We start from the raw sequence: 22,474 nt of genomic DNA on the forward strand, positions 1-22,474 counted from the left end.
TGAGATACCGTAGGTTCCCGAGTTTGGCTTCCAGCTCTGCACCACACAGTTTTGCTTTGCTGTCGCTTCACACTTCTGTGGGCTGATAGCGTCTTTATGGCCTCTTCAACATGACAAAAAAAGCTTTGTGTTTGCAGCACTCGCACAGAGATTTGCTTTTATGGCAGCTGTTCCATCCCACAACTATCTATCCCTACAGGATAACCAAATGGCAAAAACATTCGCCAAATTCTCTATTGTTACTTTAAGCAATGGGTTTAGTCGTGAGCTATGGCCATCGTGGTGACAGATGTCAAGGCAGTTGAACATCTTTGGACAGTTTTCTTTGAACCATTCTCTAAGGCCATCATTAAAACAATGATGGTGTTCATCAGAGTCCGTGCACAGGACCAATAAATAGATGTTGTAGTTTTTTGAGATATTTCCCTAAAAACACAAAAATCTTAAACAAACAAAATAAGGAAGATTGAGAAACTGTTCACTTTTTTTATTGTAGTCAATAAAAACAGCAACAATAAAAACAATGAGGTGTTAACAATAACGATAATATTCAATCATGTAAAACAACAGAACAATGGACAGTAAGAAATTAAATAAACTTAAGATTGCCATAATTCTCAAAACCAGACCTAAAAGCTGTGGAGCTATTTAAGTTTTCTATTTCGGGAACCTTCCCGGGAGCAAATCTGTGGTGCAGTTGGGAATGTCAAGGCGCTGGTTTGGGTGTGTGCACAAAGAGCTGATCCCAGATCAGGTCACCTGACAGGGCGATGAGGAGTACGGACACAGATCTGACTGACCGATGCAAAAGTGACCTTAACAGTCTACCAGTGGCAGGGCATTCTGCAGTAGAGATGCACATCACTATGCCCAATCTAATATACACATACATACAGGAAACACACACACATTCGCTCAACACACACTTACAGGTGAGGACATTATAGTTAAATGACTTCTAACAAAACCTTTGTAATTTCACAAGTTCCTAAAGGAGAAAATAAGCACGAAAAAATCCCTTGAATTCTTTGATAACCCAAAAGTCACTACAAAGCACCCAGTTTACTCCAAGCATGCTGCTTTTGCCCCGATCTGTCTTCCCGTGCTTCATGATATATGTTACACACACACACATTTGACCCTGCTGTCAGGACAGGTCACAGGAGTTGCCTGCAGTTCAGTGCTCAGGACAGAAGAGTTGAATCTGATCCCAGGAGGAGGAGAAACGCTTGGATTTAGTCACAGAGAGGAGAGATTCTTCCATTTACTCCCATCAATCATCTTCAGTTCTGTATTTTTAAAAACAAAGTTCAGCGGAGCAGCTGATGCTCTTCTGAGTCCGGAGATGAGTCATCGACGCAGAGCGAAAAGGACTAACCTGACTTTGCTGTACACGGTGGTTGAGGGGGAGGACGTCTGCTACATGGCGGTGAGGTGAGAGCGACTAGCCTCAGTCAGTGTGCGTAAAATGTGGGAGGTGATTGGTCAGCGTGGCACCTGCATCTGCTGTGAGGTCTGCGACTGGTTCTGAGCCGTGCCATCGGGGCCCCTGCTGGCCAAACGGCTGAGGATGTTCCTCTCAGACATCTGCAGCCGCACGGCCACGGGGGGTATCCTGGCGATGGTGGCCGGGAGACGAGTGACGTCGGCCTTCATGTCGCTCAGCAGTTCCTCGAGCTGTTTGAGAACTGGAAACACAACACAGTGAGAATCTTAACAAAGGACCGTTTGAGCTTATTGGTCAAACTTTAATTCCATGTGCTCACAAACGTTACGTTGCTGACATAATCTGGAGAAATTTATAAGTACAGTGTGGATCAGAGGGGCGAGTAAAGTGTACAGATCAGGTTTGAAGCACGTACTGTGTCACAAACTTTCCGGCATTTTAACATCCTAATATCATTAAGCCTATTTCTGTTAAATGCCTTTTTTAAAGTTCCCTTTTTAACATTTTTATTAAACCTGAGGCAGCCTTCCCATCATCATTCCTCTTCTTGATCTAATCTCACCAGTGAAAACAGAGAAGTTGCTGTTTTTTTCTGCCCACATTTCATCACAAAGAGACCATTGTGACAACAGACACACCCTAATATTTATATGCAACAGTTACATAACACCTCTCTGTGTCATACACTGCTCTAAATGACAACTTAGGATTTCAGATTGTCACTGACACAAACAAACCATTAGAAGAGGTCATTTTAGACCCTGGGAATTGAGTTATGGGTTAACATGATTCTTTACTATAGTTTGACATTTAAAGGGATAAAAATCAATTGTTATTAATGAAAATAATCAATTCTAACCTGAAACCAAACCTTGTGTTGTGCAAGCTGGCATCCCCACAACCCCACCAGTGGTGAAAAGGGAGGTTGCAGTGTTTATTCACTGAACTGTATCTTGCTCAAACATGGCAGAAAGTCTACTTTTAAAGTAATGTCTGATTTTTGCAGCTGGCAACATTAGCAGCCCAAATTAGAAATATTTGCATCTACACAGCTGCCCCCCAATTCCTGTTACAATACAGTTTTTCTACTATTACTAAAGGCCCAGGCTGATCATGATGCAATGATCACCACCTCTCCTCTACAAAATAAATAAAGAAGTTTATAAAATGAAAATCGCTGCTGGAATTAAATAAATAATTAATTCATGGAATAAATAAAAAAATCAATACAATATAAAGGAAAATAACACACATATAAATAAGACAAAGAAAGAAATTAAATATATTCCAACAACATAAACATTTTGATATACATCTATTTATTTAGCCATTCATGTATTTTTGTATTTATTTCATATTATTATGGCAGTTCCTGTCCTTCACACCTTACTGCAGGTGATTCTGGCTCTGCATGATTCTCCTCTCAACTGTCTTGTTCAAAGGAGTCATCAGGCTCCTCTACATGTTTAGTGATGACTTCTTTAGTAATAGTTCAACTAATCTCAGTCATGGCCACAAATAGATACAAATAAATACATTTATAACTTATAAATAAGTTATACTTATTTACAGGGTAGTGTGTGCACACAACCTTTATCTCAGCTGTATGTTGCGGTTACTTGTTACTATTTGAACTCCTTTCAGGTTAAAAGAAATAAATCAAAACAAATACAAATACAAATGCACACACAAGTATCATGAATGAAAATGGATCCAAGTGACCCTGTGCAAGCTCTGACACATGCACCCCAAGAAGGTTCAAATCCACCCTTAAGACACGGCAGAAAGTCATGATTCAGGATTAATTTGTAACATTGAGGCGAGCTTCACAGTTTCCAGAATTAAGTAAAACCATGTGCTGTATATTTATCAAATGGTCCCTTTATTTTCTTTCTCTTAATAACACCCGTAGAGGCTCCAGTACTTTTAATGCAAAGTACATGAGAACCCTTTCTGTGCTCTTTTGATCTTGCACATGTTTTACCTTTATGAAGCACTGCATTGGCAGGCTTGTTTCCAGACATGGACTCCTTGCTGAGGTGCTGATGGGACTCGGCGAGACACTCTACCTCACTGAAGCGAGTGTTGAGGGCCATGGAAGGATGAGCTGGGTCCTCTGTCATGTTCAGGTAGGCTGCCCTGCGCAGCTGCTCCTCGATCACTAACGCCTGCTCCAGTAACTGTGAGGACAACCGACAGACCACGAATAACCACTGAGGCATGACCAAAAAAATATACACACACAAATAATTGGGTGATATTTAGATGTTCATTTCACCTTGAACCTGCGGGCCAGAAACTTGTTCTTGATCTCCAGGAAGTTTCCTCTGCTCATCTCCCCTTTGAAGGGCTCATTGATGATAGCAAACCTCACATCGTTCTGCACATCCTGCCATCGAGCGTAGCCATGTCTTAGAGACACCATCGTTAAGAACAACAGCACCGCTGCCTCTGGTCATTCATTCAGTGACGGATATGATTTCTCCAAGTGACCTGATGCTCGACAACTTGCTGATTCACTTTAACAAAAGCTGCCGGCATCAGCTTACATAAAGGGTTAAAAATGAAATGCTTTGTCTATCATCTGTTGTTCACCACAGCTTACTGACTGCAGAACTGCACGGGGTGAGTATTTCACTGGTTATGAATATGAATGTGAAAAATTATTTCTGTGGTTATCTGTTGTGACACCTGTGTTAGTAAACTCTACTAAGGTGTTGATTCGTGCATTTTTGTCCCTTTTCTCAAGACTCTTCTGCAAAGTCATACATTCTACATGTACTGACCTTTAAAAGACTGAACAAACAACAGCAACGCCCCCTTTAACGATTTGATTTGAAGGATACTGTATGATTCCAGCCAATAGCCAGTAGTCATGGCGACGGTGCCAAATTTCGAAAGTCTTCTTTGTGACGGTTGCGGCCCTCTCTTCGTTCTGCCACAGTGAGTGAAGCTCTGGTGAAGGGGATAGAAAGGTCAAAGGAGGCAGAAATGAAAGAGAAAAAGAGAAGAGAAAGGAGAGCATATCCACCTGTGAATCCCCCGTCAGCAATGTTGAACATGAACCTCTGCTTGGTGGCTTTCTTCTTCTCTTCGCTGATATTAACCACCGGTGCAGCTGTTCCTCCTTCTTTGGCATTCTCTCCATTCTGCAATTTGCCTAACTCTTCTGTTTTCACGCCGTCCTTTTCCTCTTTTTGCTCTGCAGAAAAAATGAGAAGAACTTCACTAACACACAACGACGATTTCAATTCTCACAGGTAAGCGCTGCATTTCTTTCTTCATAATTTGAATATTATGAGCTGATGTTAAAAAAAAAGTCAGAAATGGCACCTTCATAACACTACAGTATTAAGTCTTTGTGTATATAAACAAAACCTTTTTTCTCCTCTGTAGGTGACGTCGTGTCCATCTTCTCATCTTTGCTTTCTTCAGCTGAAAGAGAAGCTTGGTTAGAGTCTAAAATGGTAGGAGAAGAAATTGCATAAGAATAACAAACACATAATTGTGTTACAACACTAGTTTTGTCTCAGTGGGTGGTTTTCTCGGACAGCATTTTGTGCCACTTATTAACTAATTAATCTGAGCCTCTGTACTTCTACTACCATATGCACCTCAAGTAATAGCAGTGATACATTTGGACAATCCGGCACCCAGTGGACAGCTCTTTAACCTCACTTAAACTAATGACGACTGTATCACAGAACATGATTATCTCTGTGCGCTGAATACGGAGCACACAGCGTCATTTGAATTTCCAGAACATTTCATTGTAAGAGGGAAAAACCCAAACAGTTCTAGGCTCAATGAATGGGGTGAAGTTATATTACATAAATCACAGCAGTTATTAAACAGAGACAGAAGTTTGGGGAGATGTTTTTCATTTGCTGCCTTAGGTCAGACCTTAACTGATGAGCTGTTCTGGCTCAACCACTTAAAGGCATTAAGTTCACATAACTTAGCAAATGAAGAACTGAGCTTAGTGAGAATTAAGTTTCTCTGAACTTGTCTAAGGAGAGACAAGTTATAAATTGTAAGATCAATTATTTTTAATCGTGCTATTTGTGTTACATGTTATTTACATTATGCATAGATTATTTTGAGGATATATTTGGTTTGTTATAACTATAAATCTATTTACGTGGAAGATTAAAGGTGTAAATAAAGTCAGTAACACAGGTTCAGAAGAACCACATATTTAAATGAAAAATAAGTCTTTCTTTAAAGTTTTATGAGACTTCTGGAGTTGTGAGCACACACAATTTTTAATGATTCGTGTAGACTAAGTGGCCTTGAATATTAGAGCTAGGTTTAAACAGTTATCATCCACCTCACCTTTAGGGTTTTCCTCCTCTGGATCCATTTTGCCCTCTGAACCTTCACCCTTATTGTTGGCAGAAGTGTCCTTCTCTCCCGCAGCTGAAGACTTTTCTTTCTCTTCTTTCTCTTCAGCCTCATTTTCCTTCCCTTCATCTCTTTCATCCTTTTGTTTCCCCTCCTTCTCTGCAGCAGGGTCTTCTTTCTTTTCCAGAACAGGCGATTTTTCAGACTCATCTGGGATTTCAATTATCTGGGGGAGAGGTGGTCAGTTTTGAATTAGTAGAAAACTTGATTATTATTACAGTTACAGCACTGAACACAGCAATGGTTGATACGGTAATAAGCTGAATTTATGAACTAATATTACAAAGTGCTTCACATGGCTACAGATAAAAGTTAAATCAGGTAAAAACAACTTGAAACAAATCAATATAAAATGTAATGAAATTCGAAATCAATATAAGTTACCTCTGGATCATCAGCCTTCTTAGCTGCTTTGCCCTCCTCTCCCTCCTTCTTCAAGTCTTCTTTGTCCTCTGTCTTGGACAAATCTTCTGGGAAATCAGAGAAGAAGCCAATAGCAGATGTGCGAAGAGACTTCTATCTTTTCATTTGTGGTCATTAACATTAACACTTAAAACGTGTGTGTTGGGCAGTAATTAGATAATGCCGTTTTCTGAATACGTCCACAAGGTGGCGTGAGTCTGGATAAAGCTCTTTTCAGGGTTCGACAAAACTTGTTGTTTAACAACAATACTCCACCGGAGAACGCACAGAAAAATAGTTCCTGCTACCTGCTGGGTCATTTCAGAGCTACAACTTAGGTTAGCTGCATAAAGGCTGAACATAATTTTTCTGTTTGTTTGAGGTAAAAATTGAAGTGTTGAGGTTGGAGCTAAGAGGAAATTATACATGATGATACATATCCTTTGTTTACAGTTCATGTTCCTGAAATTCAGTCCAAAAACACTATTATTTCACTATTATGTATTGTAAGCTGCACTTGGAGAAGTAAGAACTCATGGGTAATTAATACAAAAATAATAACAATAATTAAATGAAATTGATGTGAAATGACGATTTGTTTACCTGGGACTGGAGTGTTGGGCTGTGTGTCTGCAGGGGTCCCACTGGAAGGAGTTTTTGGGTCTTCACCTGCTGCTAAAGCTGCAGCCCTTTTGTTCTCCTCCAGCTCTGCCATCCAAGGCATTGACCACTGACCATTTACGTGTTCAAACTCCTGGACCTGTGAATCAGTATCGCATGTAATCTCACAATCTGCGCTTAAACGTCTGAACACTTTAAACGCCACAGAGGACCACATAAGGTAATTGTACATTTAGATCCACCAACCTTTTTCCTTATGAGTGACATCACACCGATGCGAGTCAACACGTGCTGCCTTGACAAACCCTCGCGTGGCACGCCATCTGCGAACGTCTCAGCACCATCAGCTCCTGGCTCACAAAGGTGACGCATAAAGAGGGACACATATGCCCTGCAGACATGTGATGGAGAAGGTCAAAACATCGTTTAAAAAAAATAAATCTTGAAAGTTCCCAAAACTTTGAGCTGGAAATGGAATTAAAAAGCGACTGCTAAACTGGTAAAACACTATTTTGGGATGGAATGTGTTTGACGTGTTTTGATTATCATGTTAATTCATAAATATCAAATATCAAATATCAAAGTCTCCGATATAAGCAACAAAGTATTTGAAGTTTTGTGACTGTAGGTGTAGCACTGACACAAGCTGAAAAACCCCAAACGGACTCACTTGAATTCTTTCTCCGATTTTCCTCGTAGGTCCCTGACCAGCCACTGGTTGGTGAAAGCATCCTGGGGCGGCATCCCATAACGCATGACTGCGTTCAGGAAAGCCTTCCTCTGCCGCGCGTTGAAGCCCAACACCTGACGGGTCAGTTACAAAAGGTCAAACACACAAGTTAAAGCAAAGACAAACTAAGCGCTTATTTTTCAATGACTTATTCCAGCTTTCCACTGATGGGTCCCAAAAAGAAAAGAGAAGGGACCAGAAGAGATGGGAGAGAAGAAAAGCTTCGAACAGGACTTACCTCAATGTTCCCACCGACCCTGGCCAGCAGTGGAGGCAGAGGTTTGTCCCTGTCATTCCTCAGCCCCTTGCGGTTTGGTCTGCGGGCATTAGCTACGAGGAAGGAAACAAATTATGCTCATCTCAAATGAAGCATTTATTCCAAGCATCACAATCGGCTCTCTGAAACCACGAAACTGATGATTAAAAAAATGTGACTGAGGATGAAGATGTGTGATGGCGTGTGCTTATTGTCCTACAATTTCTCCGTGAGGATGTTCGACTTACGGCTCATCGCTGATCCTGCTGAAGCTTTCCCTCTTCAAGAATTCTCTCCTCACTTTTACATTTATGATGCTTTCAGAGCGATTACAGCCAAAAGCAGTGCAGAGGTATATTTTTAATTTAATAGAACTGAGGTAACATGGCCATAATTGAATCAAACAAAAAGAAAAACAATCAGTACAAAAATGAACGTGTGATTGCACTTTTTACAGGGAAATAAATAATGTGCAACATTTTTACCAACCGATAAAAATCTACAAAATACGTTACAAAATAAGTTAACGAGTTTATCGGGAACAATTTTGAACGCGTTGCTAACAGAAACTTATTTAACAGTTAATATAAACACATGTTCAGCTGACCGTTAAAACACTGATTTTATTTTTATTTTTCTTCTCCCTTTTTCTTTTTGCTTTCTCTTCCTTCCTGTCTTTTCTTGCCTCTCTATAATCAATGCAGATGATGCATTGACACTTGGTTTTTCGTACGTTGTTGTTGCAGTTGTCGATGAGGATATCATAGCTGTCGTCTGAATCTGAGTAAACATCTGCAGGAGTGGGTGGAAGGTTGTTAGTGAATGAGAGGAGAGATTCCTCAAAAGTCCTTATCAGTCTGATCAGGAATGGCAGCCTCAATACTAAGTCACTGAGATTAATTCTTCCACCCAAATCCATCTTTTAGGACCACCAGCTTGGACACTTAATCACCAAAGCACAAACACGCACAAACACCCCATCTCCAGGCGGGAGTTACCAACACACTGAGCCTCACCTTCAGTGCGTTCGTCAAAGTCCTCATCACCCTCCTCTGAGGCCACAGAATAGTCGGACTGGTTATCCGACTGATCTTCCTGCCAGTCTAAACAGAAGACAAGAGAAATGATGAAGCAGAAAACAATAACCTCTAAATGGTCAGAATCTAACTGATGGCTGCTATTATCAACATATTTTTCTACAACAAACACATACATCTTTTTTTGTCTGTTTTCAAATTTTACAACAACGAACAGTAGAAAAAAAATTACTTCACCAAATTTGGCAGTGTGCATATTAAACACTGGCATGGTGCAAAGAAAACACTCAGCTACAACAAATTAAATTTAAAAAAGTGATGGCTCTAATCGTGGACATTTTCATTATTTGAGGTGTCAAGTAAAAGCATGAAATCAATCGATTTAAATATTTAACGTAAATCTATGCATACATAAGCATGTCAGCATGGTATTTAATTTAATCCTGTTCCTTTCTGATGCCATTAGGCTTTGGTTTTAATGCATTTAACAGCTGTAACAGCAGCATACGTGACCTGGTTGCTGCCAATAGTTTTGGCAGCTAAACGTAAACAAAACCTTTAAAATGAACACGTAAACAAAATCAGCCGCCTTGCTCAATGATATTGTGGATATGCTGAAACACTGATATTACACTGATATCAAATAATAAATACTCATCAAGAAGCCTCATCTGCCGCTCAGCATACTTTTTGCATCATGTCCGGTGGCCTCTGCGCTCTAAACAGATGCCACTCTGGAACATTTCCAGCAGCGAGAACAAATATACAGAACATAATTGAAAATAAGTGAAACGTCCGCACAGTCTCCTGAAACCCCGTGTTCATGTGTGGAAACAGCTGAGGAGAAATATTAACTTTTCATGTCAGCTGTATTCTTGATGTTTCTTCTCTAAAGGCAGAAACACTTCATGTGATCGGTCACATGATCAATAATTATCCACAAAAGGTGTTTCCAATCACGCCTTATGAACGTCAACGTCTTTTTTTTTTTTTGAAAAAGGTAAAAACTACCTTGAGAGAACATAACTTTTTGCAACACTGAAGAAGATTCGTCAAATTCTGGCGATTACCACAATCTTTTGTGATGCAAATCTACAAAATTGAGCATTAATATACTAAATAAATTTGGGGAAAAATGGAATTATTAAACGAGTACACAGCTGTGTAAGGATATTCCTTTCGTAAATCTAATTATTTTCAGAAAAAAAAAGATAAGATCTTTTCATATTGCTGGTTTATTGGGGTTCGAATAAACTGGCCCAGGGGGAAAAAAACGAATATATATATATATATATATATATATATATATATATATATATATATATATATATAACATGTTTCCGCACAATAGGAGACAATATTAAAATAATACTTCATGCAAGGCTTATGTTGTCTCCAACATATGACATCAACACCACACAAGCACAAGTCCACCAACAGCACACACACACAAGAAGAGGTTGCATTATATATTGTTCTGTACCCTGTCTTATACCTCGGTCCTCCTGGGAACCGTCATTGTAGTTTACTGGCTTTCGAGTTCGTTTGCCTTTGCCCAGGTTGCGGGCAAGGTCTTCTTGTTGCTGTTCATAATGGTGCCTAAGCAGCTTCTCCCAGTAGTCAGGATCAACACTCTCCTCCTGTTTGATCACCTCCCTTTCCACTTCCTCCTCCTTAAAGAAAGAAGACAATTCATATCAAGACCTTTAGAGAGACCAGAGCTCCCGATTCACCTTTTTATTCTAAAGAAAACTGTCACAACAACAGAAAAAAAAGATACCGTAACAAACTGTCAAAAAGCTGATAAGAACAATTTAAACATCTGTACACAAAATCAAACTGTACCTCATCATCTTCATCTTTAACCACATACTGGGCCACTTTGAAAGAGCTGAGGTATTCGTTCATGCTCTGGAGCTCAGTGTCATCTGTCGCATCCTGGTTTCTGTCGAGCAAACGGTCAATAGCGTGGTCATCGTAGTGGATCACACTGCTGTCGTCCTCCTTGTTGTCCCCTGAAGCAAGATGAGCAGAAAGGAGAGCAAAGAAGTTGAACATTTAATTTACTCTGTGAAACAACTCTCATCAAATATGTGACTGACACAAAGTTCACGTCCAGAGAAATAGAATAATAATAATAATAATAATTCATTTTCCAGATCCAGTCCAACCCCTTAGCCCAACCTGAGCATTCTCCAAAGACAGAAATCTGGCTCATATCAAAAAGACGCCGAACTAAAATTGTCTCACCCTCTCCGAGTTCATCCTTGAAAAGTTCTTCAGTTCCAAACTTGAGGATGTCATCGAGTTCTTGCTTCGACATGGAACCAGTCTTCGAGCCGAGGCCGGGTCTCACGACGAGGTGAGTGAGCATCATCTTCTTCTTTGCAACCTGGAAGAGGGAAGAAAGTGAAAGACAAGCAAATAATGAGCATGTGATCACAAAATGCTGAAATATCTCACTCCAGTTTAATAAAAAGTGCTCCTTTTAACAGACCTGTGTGATCCTTTCCTCAACAGAGGCTTTGGTCACAAAGCGATAAATCATCACTTTCCTGTTCTGGCCAATACGATGAGCTCTGCTGAACGCCTGCAAATCAAGTCCCAAAAATTGTCAATTATCCAAATAAGCAAATATACTAACATGGTTATGAGCATACACCTGCGGTTGGCGTACCTGGATGTCATTGTGTGGGTTCCAATCGGAGTCATAGATAATAACAGTGTCAGCAGAGGCGAGGTTAATACCCAAACCCCCGGCTCGGGTAGAGAGCAGGAAAGCAAACTGCGGAGCACCGGGAGCTGTGAGGATGAAGAGCAGGTTCAAAATTAGACAAATAGTACCTTGGCTGTCCTGAGAGGCTAAGAAGACACACTGAGGACACACAGCTTACCATTAAAACGATCAATGGCCTCCTGTCTCAAGTTGCCGGTGACTCCGCCATCAATTCTTTCATATTTGTATCCCTCATTTTCCAGGAAATCCTCAAGCAGGTCGAGCATTTTGGTCATCTGGGAGAAAACCAAAACCCTGTGGCCCCCGTCCTTCAGCTTCCTCATCATCTTCTGCAGCAGCGTCAGCTTCCCTGAAGACTTGGTCAGGGACATGCCTTCATACATGCCATTTGGAAGTTTTGGTGCCTCCTGAAATTAGAAAAGAACTCTGTGTGAAATGTCTGTTTTGCACAGGTTTCAATGAGTGGGTATAATTTAATAATACAACATATCATTTTAAAATAACCTACGATGGCAGCAGCTGGAAAGAGGTAGGGGTGATTGCAGCATTTTTTGAGGTCCATAACAACATTGAGCAGAGAGACTTGGTTTCCACCACCACGAGTGTTCAGGGCATCAAAGTTGCGTGTTAGAATGAACTTGTAGTATTTCCTAAGTTACAAAACAAGAAAAACAAAATAAGAGAAAATAGGGCACAAGCTTAAGATATAAAAAAAAGTGCATCTACAAGAACAGAATTCAGACCTAACAGATTACAATATGCAAAAGTTTAATAGTGAAAAATGTTGCTCCCTTTTGAAGTTATGGCAGCACATTTTGCACATCACTAACTTCTGCAAGTATCACTTACTTCTGCATGGGGCTGAGCTCCACTCGAACAATGAGTTCTGTTTTTGAAGGCATGTGTTTGAACACATCGGCCTTCAGCCTCCTGAGCATGTGTGGTCCCAGCATGTCATGGAGCTTCTTGATCTGGTCCTCTTTAGCGATGTCCGCAAACTCCTCAAGAAAACCTTCGAGGTTGCTGCAAATAAATAAAAAGAATTCAAAATTCAGTCACTGTGGACGGCATGCAGGAGAAAACAGCCACATCTGCTGTGGCATTGTAACGTATGCTGCTACTGACTTAAATCTCTCTGGAGTCAAGAAGTTCAGCAAGTGGAAAAGCTCCTCCAGGTTGTTCTGAAGAGGAGTGCCGGTCAGCAGCAGCTTGTGTTGCAGCGGGTAGTTGTTCAACACTCGGAAGAACTAACAACAGGCAGAGAGAACGATCGCATTAAATCTTAAGATACTGGGCTCGATAATAATAACAATTACAATGAAACAGCAAGTAGTCTTTGTTACTACCTTGGACTGGTTGTTCTTGAGTCTGTGTGCCTCATCAACAATAAGACAGGCCCATTCGATGGAGCCCAGCACAGCCTGGTCGATGGTGATTAACTCGTAGGATGTCAGCAGAACGTGGAACTTCACTGGTGAGTCTTTCTGTAAAACGCAGAAAAAGAACAACTCCAGTTACACTTCTAAACAAAAAAAGACATGGAAACACCATTATTAGAACTGACAGCATTTTCTTTTTCATTTGCAATTAACTGTCCCAACTAAAACCGATTCTTAACAACTCTAACTTCCAAAGATCTTTAATAGATCCCATTTGCTTCGATCAATCACGTGTCTTGTTTTCTGCTTCCCTTCCTACCTTCATCTTGGAGGCCTTTTTCCCTCCTCTGATGGCATTTCCCTCAAAAGAGAATTCATTCTCTCTGATAACAGCTCTGCTGTCTTTGTCTCCAACATAAGTAACCACATACATGTCGGGCGCCCACATCTCAAACTCTCTCTCCCAGTTAATGATGGTGGACAGGGGAGCGCTGACCAGGAAAGGACCTTTGGAGTGACCCTGTGTACAATGGAAGACAAAATTAAATGTTTTTAGAAAGATGTGAAAGATTTACTATTTGAAACAATAATCAATTGAATTGAACAACTAGTTGTTTTGTCCTGCCTTTAGGATGGAGTTCCTAACTTAGAACTCATCCCCTTTATTGGACAAAGTTAGTGTGTGTCACATGTCTGAAACCCCAACCACCGATAGCGACGGATAGGCGAGGACAGACCGGACAACAGCATCAGTAAACGAAACTGCTCAAAATAATCTATTTATTTATAAAATGTTTCTGGTTTACAGAAGTTTGATTGTCGATACAACAAAAGGAATGTCATTATTATTAAACATACATATCTTACAACTTAAAATGACTTGTAACTGTAGTTTCTCACCTCCTTATACAATGAGTAGAGGAAGACAGCCGTCTGAACAGTTTTGCCTAAACCCATCTCATCAGCCAAGATCGTGTCAGTCGCCTGAGCCCAAGAAAACCTCAGCCAGTTCAACCCCTCCAGCTGGTAGGGATGCAAGGTCCCCCCAGTACTGTCCAGGTAGTCAGGCTGCCGATCAAACTTGATGGTGGGCTGGAAGGACGAAACCAAGTTAACATCAAATGCACATCCCTTACGCCCTTTTTCAGTTAACAAGCCATCGTTTCGTTATCGAGTAAATGCTTAATTTCGAGAAAACAAAAAAAAAACCTCACATCTACAACTGGATTAGCAGGTGGCCGCTCTGCCTTTTTGACTTTGACTGGCTTCTTGAGCTTCTTGCCAGGTCGGCCCTCCTCACCCACCATCAGCTCTCTAACAAAGAAAATCGACAACATAATTAACAAAGACATACGCAAGCAGCTCTCGCATCATTTGAGAAAAGAATCATTTAATCCATCCTGAACCAGTCCATACCTGTGATTCCAGTAAGTCTGCTTGTAGGTGTCGTACTCAGGAACGTCCATGTCTTCACTCTCCCAGGTTGACTGGTCGTACTGCAGATCTCTCCATTTGATTAAATAATGTACATTGTTCTTCTTATCGACACTAACATAAAAATGACACACAGGAGAAATGAGTTCATCATTAAACAGTATTACTGTATCTTTGGCCCCGTTTATTTAGTCATTTTGAAAATCTAAAATAACTGATAAAACATTTCAATAAGCGTAGAAATGTATATTAAAACCATGTAGAATGGATATATTTTTCATTGAAAGAGTGTTGAAAATACTTATTCAGTTTGGTGGTTTCACAATACAAATTAAAGACACTTTATTTTTTTATCTACTTTATGCTAAGTCCCTGACCTGTGGTTGAGGACGCGGTGGATCATCAGCCACTCCATCTTAACTCCATAGCGGTAGAACTCCTCCTCCATGTGGACAAAGAGAGGATCTTTGTTCTTCCTCTTGGTGCTCTTGTCATCATCCCCCTCACCTCCAAAGTCTACAGGCGGTGGTTCGTCCATGTCAGTTTTCCTCTGGTAGTTACGGAACATCACCTGGCAGTTTAGCTCCAACTGCGGAGGAGCAACGGCAGGGTTCCGGGTAAGTTTCTCGCAAACAAATTTTTGTCCCACATTTGAACAAGGACAGCAAGGAAAGAAAACATTCTCAGCAACAGGTGAAGAGACACTGTCACAGAGGGCAGTACCTGCAGCTCCTTCACCCAGGAGCAGTGCCAGTAGGACATATTGCACCATTTGACAAAGAACTCTCTTTCTCTGCGGCCCACCATCGGAGGGGGATCGGGAGCATCAGCAGGCAGGTCAGCGGGCCGAGGGACAGGCATGGGGGGTGGTGGATCCCCCCATCGCCATGTTAACACCTTCTGCACTTTGCCCTTCATCGGGGGACACTGTTAGAAAGTTGGAATGGAGAGGAAATAACTTAGGAAAGGGGGCTAATATATATATACATTTTAAATAAAACAGGCACTTATTAAACATTTTGCGGTGAGAAAAAAAAGGCACAGTGAAATCAGCGAAACAGAAACTGAAATGGTTTATCAAAAACAGCTGTAGGGTAACTTATCTACATAATGACAAAAGGCTTTTTATCTCCAGCTCAAGGTGAAAATATGCAAACCACGTGCACACCCACGTGAGCATGCGCTGACTGGGATGTGCCAGTGCACAGTGCTCACCTTGCAGCGGGGGCAGATCCATTCTCCGTTGGGGATCTCTGGGAGAGGAGGGTTGAGGCAGTGGATGTGGTAGGAGGAGGGGCAGGTGTCACAGCAAAGCAGCTCTCCGCCATCCTTACAGACACGGCAGAACTCAATGTGGTGATCGTCTTCCTCCTCCAGCCCGTCATCCCTCCTGTCATCATCCTCCTCCCCTTCGGCCTCGGACAGCTCATCTCTGGCCTCCCACTGGATTCCCTCCTTCTCCTGGTGGCAGAATCACAGACAGCAGGAGGAGGTGTGTGTATGTGGAGGAGGGGGGGGGGGCGGACAGGCAGGGAAGGTATGCGGAACGGAATGAAAGGAAAAAGGGAGGGGGGGGGAGATTCAAGAGCAAGGGGGAAAAAAAGGGGGTCGGAGCGTGCATTACAAACGCGTGCGTGTGGAGTCATAGGGGAGGGAGTAGGAGAGGGGGAAGAAGAGAAAATGGAGGATGGGGGTCAGATGTGTGGTGGGGAATAAAAGAGGATAGATGGGAACAGGAGCAAAGGGGGGGGGGGGGGGGGGTAGAGGACAAAGAGAAATAGAGAACACAAAAATTGGTTAAAATTACAACTAGCCACTAGTTTATTTCCCAACAATCTCTCCTATTCGTGTAACTTTTACACCCAAAAAAATGTTCAAGATGTGTAAGATCTTTTTCCTACTGTTCCATGCTTCTACAATCAAGCACATAAGTCACGGCGATCTTCTGCAAACAGCTCTGAGGAAAAGGTACTCACACAGTGCGGACAACTCCACTTGCCCTCAGGTGCCTTTTCCATGTCAGGATCCAGACAGACCATGTGATACGCCCTGGGGCAGGTGTCACACAAAATGATCTCCCCTCCCTGCTGGCACACCTCGCAGTAGTCCTGGTGGTCAGTCTCGTAGCCATCACCATCTTCAGTCTCCACTAAAAAGGAGGAGATTCGCAGAAAAGTAGGGGAAGAAATGAGTTTCAGGGAAATGACAAATAAGGGAAAACAGCCTTCCCTTTGACCATGACTGATCTTTCTTTGAAAAAGTAAAACCTCCTCAATTAGGTTGCTGTCAGTTATTCTACCCAGCATGGAAATTCAGACAGCAAAGCAGACTTTCTTGCCAACCTTTCTTCTTTTTCTTTGCACTCTTAGCCTTCTTCTTCGGTCGGTTGCTGCGGTTGGAGCCATCCGACACTGAAAAACTCCCATCGTCAAAGTCACTGTCGACATCCGGTTCATCTTCATCGCTCTAATCAAGTGGCAGGAGAAAAATCAGAGTCACCTTGTAACAAAGGTCATTATCAATATTCAGAACCCGCTGATTATATAAGGAAAAAATGTGAGTGATGAGCGTAATATCTTACAGAGGAGCGCTTTCTCTTGCTGTTGAGACCCCCCAGTTTTATCTTAAGTGGAGCCACCTTCTTGGGTTTCTGTTTAGGAGGAGGCTTTGGTGCAGGCTTTGACCTCTTCCGAGCATTCGGACCTGAGATGATACAGAAATAAAAATGCATCTTAAACATACTGCCAATCTTTTAAAAAATATATATCGAAATAAAATCTAGGTAATACTAAAATGGAGAATCAAGATTTCTTCCAGAATTCATCCGACTTTACCTTTTCCCTCTTTGGTCTTGGCCTTGCGGAGTGGAGGTGCTGGAGGTGCTGGAGGTGCTGGAGGTGCCGGAGCGACAGCAGGAGTAGGAGCACATGCAGGAGCGGTGGCAGAAGCAGTCTCTGCCCCTCCGTCAGTCCCTGAAACCACCATGTTCTCCACAGCTGCAGCCACAGTGGCAGCTGCCAGGGCTGCATTAGCAGTGGCGCAACCCTACAGTTAGACACAGTTAGACACAGTGAGAACTTCTACTGTCAATACGATAGAGAAGAACAAATGTCCGAGATTATGAGCCTTATTTGCAATACCTTTAATGGGTTATTTGTGCTGAATTCTCGCCACTTAGCCATCATTAAAGTCATCATCTTGGACACAGCAATTTTAGGGTTCTTCGCTGCAATTAAAGGCCTAAGGACACACAGTGAGGAAGCTTTACATACAGTCTCTCGTAATCTTACATCTGCACAGATCTTTACAGACAAATATATCAACATCTCATTCTAAATTTTTGTACTCACCTGACAAACTGGCTGAAGGCCTTGTAGTTTGTGAGGGAGCTGTAGTCTTCCTGAGTAAAGACATGGTCAATGTCTTTCATGCCCCAGGCCTCCAACAGCTGGGTGGAACTTTTAGGCTAAGATGGGAGTAGAAGGGTTCAAAAGAACAACCAAAGGAAGGTTAGAATTACACAGCAGCCCTAAAGTAGCAAACTGCATACAAGGCTGAATGAATGTTTACCTGGCAGTCATCCTCATCGTCGTCGTCATCTTCTGGTTCTGGATCTTTACGTTTGCTCTTTGAGCCTCCTTTCTCTCCTGCCCCACCTCCTTTCTTCTTGTCTTTGGCAGAGCTGGAGCGTTTCTTCTTTTTCCTCCCCGGGGCATAATCACTTCCTTCACTCTCTGAACGCACGTCTCCCTCATCTGCATCCCCCCCGGCTGCCTCCACTCCAATCATTTGCTCTGGGGAGCTGACTGGCAACTCCTGCATGATAAAGGACCACTTTGCTAATTACACAAAGACATGGGTGCTTACAAGGTTTTAGAAATTGGAAATTAAAAAGGCATCCTTTGGGTTTTGTCTCTTGTTAAGGTTATGCCGCTCTATTAGGCAGGGAACGAAGAGGCGCTGTATTAGGCCGTGTGATGCATGGTACCGTACCGGTCCACTCACACCGATTTCAGATGAAGCTGAAATGGCCACAAAATTTGGTAAACTGACACAGAAATTGTCTGATTTTAATAAGTCTGAATGGTTTTAAATGGATCCAATGCCTAAAAGTTATGAATTTGGTGCTCTCCCTGTTTTATATTACAAAATTAATTAGTTATTAGTTAGGTTTAGGGCCGTAAGAGAAGACGGGCACTTGCAAGGCATCGGGCTCTGAGAAATTACACATTTCCTGTTAATTTGACAAGAATATCAACATATGTAAAGAAAAAATGGTGGGTTAATTAAGGCATGGAAGTAGTTTAAAGTCATAATATTATGACCACCTGCCTAATATTGAGTAGGTCCTTCTTTAGCCACCAAAACCCACAGTTGCCATCAGATTGATATTCAGGGGAATTTGGAGGCTGGATGAACACCTCAGACTATCTGTTATATTCTTTGAGGACCTCCACAGCAGTTTTATGGGGCCTACTGCTGTCCTGCTGGGGGGAGGCTGCTGCTCCAAGGAAACACTGTGACTGGTCTGCAAAACTGTTCAGGTAAGTGGCAAGAGTCAACGTTACAGGATGCAGGTTTACCCAAAAGAACATCGTGTAGTAGCAAGATGAGCTGCGTTAACCGTTTACCTGTCAGTGTTCATAATGTTACGGCAGATCAGATTGTACCGATATATGTTAAAAAAAATAAAAATTTAAAAAGCCAAGAATCAATATAGAGAATCTCTAAAGGTTAGCATGCATTTCCACATTGGCAAGAAAGTTGACGAACAACTAGGGATAGGAATTGATAAGATTTTTACGATTCCAATTCCATTTTCTATTCTGCTTAACGATTCGGTTCTTTATCGGTTCCCTTATCGATTCTCATTTGGAGAAAAAGGACAACAAACCGGTCGATTAGCATCAACTTTGTTTAGTTTAGAAGTAACACGAGTCATGACCTTACAAACCCAACAACGGTGAGGTCCACATTGGTCTATCCTGGCCTGGGTAATTTAACTCTTCCCTGCTCTGGTGAAAGGAGAAGCTGGAGGTAGACGTGAACTGGGGGTAGTACCACCAGCCTCTGGCTCTGAGCCAGTCAGGCTCTGCCTCTCATGATTTCATCTAAATGTAATGCCTGAGAAGGCATTCATTTAACCTTAACCGTTACTAACAGCAGGTTTTACAATGAGGCAGATGGCGCTAACATGATAGGCAGTGTTTGTTAGTTAGTTAGTGACCTGCAGTGTTAGCCGAGGACATGCTAACGTTGCTGGGTTCAGATTCACCAACGTTAGTCCGGAGCAGATCGAAAACGTGACATTCATTCATAGTTATTGCATGTTGGTAGTATTTCCTCCCTTTGGTGAAATATTCACTTTGCAAGTTGCCCTGTTGTCGTCTTTTTTAGGGAAGTGTAACCAAACTTTCGAGCGTTTGTACCGCTTGGGCGCCATGTTTACTGTTGACTGCTGGCTGCACTGGACTCGCTACGCAACGTTGCGTGGTGACGTCATTCGCGCACACTGGAATCGATAAGGGAATCGTTTGCAAAAATCGCCAAATGATTCCAAAGAATTGAAACACTGGGAACCGGTTCTCAACAAGAACCGGTTTTCGATTCCCATCCCTACGAACAAGTGTACTTCCCCTGCAAACTTATAATGGCTTAACTGAGCCAATTTCAAGCATTCGTTTTCTAAATGGAGAGCAGTAGGCCCCAACCAACGGCACAGCCTGTTCACATTGCTTCCATGAGGCAAGTGATAGTGAGGCTTTCAACAGACTTTGGAGTAGTTTCTTTCCTTCTTCACTCCACAGTGAAAGGTTTTACCATCAGGACTTGATGAATCACACTGAAGCAAGGAAGAAAACACCAGAAATTGTCACGATGCAACCAACCTTCAACCAAATCGACTCTTGACCAGTTTCGATACAAATGTTTCCAAAGTCCAATCTGCCAGTAAGCTCATAAAAAAGGTTCCCGAGTCGCAACCTTTAAAAAGGTGCATTTGGGGCAGTGAAACTTTGACAGGACAACAAACTCACCTCTCGGATGGGTCTCTGCCTCTTGCTGCTCCTGCTCTCTCGGCTGCTCTTCTTGGCCTTCTTCTTCTTCTTTGACTTGGGTACCTCTACGTCAGACACAGCATCCTCCGGCTCGTCCTCATCTGCCGGAGACACGCATGCATTAGCGTTAAAGTACACGCACACACACACGGAGAGACGCGGTGCTGCTGCAGGCCGGAGGGAGAAAACAGGAGACCGCGCACTGGCACGACAGGCAAACGTCAGTGCACGCGCGCACACACACACGAGCACCCACTCAATGTGAATGCCACAACAGCACAGGTTGAAACTTACCCGTTTTCTCGTCGTTGAAACTTTGACAGTCCACGCCCACATTCGCGGGGACACTGTAGCAGTGCGCACCACAAACGGGGTTAAGAAATAAAGAAAGAGGACTCCAAACACTTGCTGGCCAAGTTAGCTAACTAATCTATCATGGCGAGTGACGGACGACCCGAGCCGACTACTCATGGCTAGCTCCGGCTAACGTTAGCATCGCGTTGAAGGCGAGCTCAAGTTACAGAGATGGACCTTCTTCAGGGGGGGAAATAATAATAAAGGCGAGCTTACCGTGAATAAGTGAATGCTCCTCCGCAGCTCCAAAGTCTTCCCTTTCATCCTCGCTACAAGACATTTTACCAGCGTTTTAATTTGGTTTCTTACTGGTCGAATTAATCCCTCCTAAACCTTGCTCCTCGGTCGGCGAGGGAGGAGGGAAAATGACGTGGGACTGGTGGAGAATGGACCGGGGGTGTCCGGGAAGGGAGGGGGTGGTGGGAGCTGGAAAAATAAAAAAAATAATGAGAAATGGCATAGGTTGGTAGCTTGCTCGTTTGTTATTATCTACATAACATCTAATTTTCCACCTGTCCACTCAAACAACTTGAATAAAACATATTACCCCCGCTATCTCATTATTATGTTGCTGATTTACAGGTATATGGTGCACAGGGGTGAATGAACTTAAGTGTGACAACCAAAGATAGTTTACAAATAAACACAAAATTCGCCCTATTGGGTGAAAACGATTCATCGGTGAAAAGTTTAAGCATTGAAATCCCTACCTTCACACATTGGAAACTTACTGTAGTGTGCGTGTAGTCCCGGCTCGAGGTGTGCGCTCTTTCGCTGCAGGAATTATTACAAATTAAGCTATTTGAGCCGCAGTTGTTGCCATTTAGTGTCCACTCATTTAGCCCAGTGGGATATTTCTTGTTTAAAAAAATAAAACAGCAGTCAATAACCCAAAACACGCGGCTCCGTCCCCCTCTTCTCTCCCCCAACCTTACAGGCAGCGCTTAGCTAACATCCTCACAAATACACAAAGGGGGCAGACATCCCATAATAATCGCCCCCTCCCACACTCACACAGGACTCTGCATAGTTACCTCGCAACGGACAGACCATAATACTCGGCCTGCCCCCACCACGCGCGCGCGCACGCACGTACACTACCAGTGCTAGACATGCATGCACCAGACTCACAGCACGCACACTCCTTCCCCTTTCCACTAGTAGTCCCAGCCCCCTTAGCAACCCCGTTGTCATGGTGACGCCCCCTCCCTGCTCTCCTCGACAGACCATAATATTTCAGTAGTGGCGGCTTACATCCCATAATATGCAGCACCTAGAAAGACAAGAAGGAAAAAAAAAAAAAAAACAGTCAGATAGTCTCCAGGGGAGCCCAAGTCCACTGGTGACAGACCATAATACTCCCTGAGCATCCACCTGGTTGCAAGACTATGCCAAGAAGTCAAAATGCCCTCAGTGCTGCTCACACAGGTAGAGTGAACGCCAGCGTGCAGGTCAAAGAGGCCTGCTGAGCCTGGTGGTGTAACAAGACCCTGGAGCAGGCTGAGGCATTCTGTCCCACGAGTGTAATCACAGCCACAACAGAAGGCTGACACCAGCCCATCTATGTGCAACTTTCTCAGGCCAACAGGTGTGCAAGAGCACAACGGTGATGGAAGG

General features: G+C 42.7%; 1 protein-coding gene across 3 annotated transcripts; it reads right to left on the reverse strand.

Moving 5' to 3' along the window:
* Nucleotides 1-472: 472 nt before the first annotated feature.
* chd4b (chromodomain helicase DNA binding protein 4b) lies at nucleotides 473-21,905 on the reverse strand. 3 transcript variants are annotated; one of them, XM_075465805.1, is made up of 40 exons: nucleotides 21,589-21,905; nucleotides 21,074-21,283; nucleotides 20,483-20,604; nucleotides 18,018-18,263; nucleotides 17,798-17,913; nucleotides 17,588-17,687; nucleotides 17,282-17,492; nucleotides 17,029-17,150; nucleotides 16,790-16,913; nucleotides 16,424-16,596; nucleotides 15,663-15,908; nucleotides 15,171-15,374; nucleotides 14,825-15,036; nucleotides 14,430-14,561; nucleotides 14,228-14,327; nucleotides 13,914-14,105; nucleotides 13,333-13,533; nucleotides 12,981-13,118; nucleotides 12,760-12,881; nucleotides 12,484-12,657; nucleotides 12,143-12,284; nucleotides 11,792-12,041; nucleotides 11,575-11,699; nucleotides 11,395-11,487; nucleotides 11,148-11,289; nucleotides 10,743-10,912; nucleotides 10,393-10,570; nucleotides 8,877-8,963; nucleotides 7,843-7,934; nucleotides 7,545-7,678; nucleotides 7,121-7,265; nucleotides 6,857-7,013; nucleotides 6,236-6,321; nucleotides 5,783-6,017; nucleotides 4,826-4,882; nucleotides 4,479-4,649; nucleotides 4,294-4,402; nucleotides 3,726-3,858; nucleotides 3,432-3,627; nucleotides 473-1,688 (listed from the first exon to the last, which is right to left on the reverse strand). In XM_075465805.1, exons 2-40 carry the CDS (start codon nucleotides 21,135-21,137, stop codon nucleotides 1,486-1,488), a joined length of 5,904 nt encoding a protein of 1,967 aa, XP_075321920.1. In that variant the 5' UTR covers nucleotides 21,138-21,283; nucleotides 21,589-21,905; the 3' UTR covers nucleotides 473-1,485. The 3 variants fall into 3 exon arrangements, with proteins under 3 accessions (XP_075321920.1, XP_075321919.1, XP_075321918.1); XM_075465804.1 differs by having other exon boundaries at nucleotides 6,236-6,318; nucleotides 10,381-10,570; XM_075465803.1 differs by having other exon boundaries at nucleotides 10,381-10,570.
* Between the last annotated feature and the right edge of the window lie 569 nt (nucleotides 21,906-22,474).

This window comes from Odontesthes bonariensis, chromosome 5 (genome assembly GCF_027942865.1).
Source record: "Odontesthes bonariensis isolate fOdoBon6 chromosome 5, fOdoBon6.hap1, whole genome shotgun sequence".
NCBI lineage: Eukaryota > Metazoa > Chordata > Actinopteri > Atheriniformes > Atherinopsidae > Odontesthes > Odontesthes bonariensis.

Bases quoted from the DNA above. Each gene is read 5' to 3' on its own strand.
- chd4b (XM_075465803.1), bottom strand. From the start codon at position 21,137: ATGTCTTGTAGCGAGGATGAAAGGGAAGACTTTGGAGCTGCGGAGGAG. The intron at 7,266-7,544 runs GTGAGTCCGTTT...ACATGTCTGCAG, and splicing joins AAATCGGAGAAAGAATTCAA to GGCATATGTGTCCCTCTTTA. The intron at 3,628-3,725 runs GTGAAATGAACA...TTGTCCTCACAG, and splicing joins TTCTGGCCCGCAGGTTCAAG to TTACTGGAGCAGGCGTTAGT.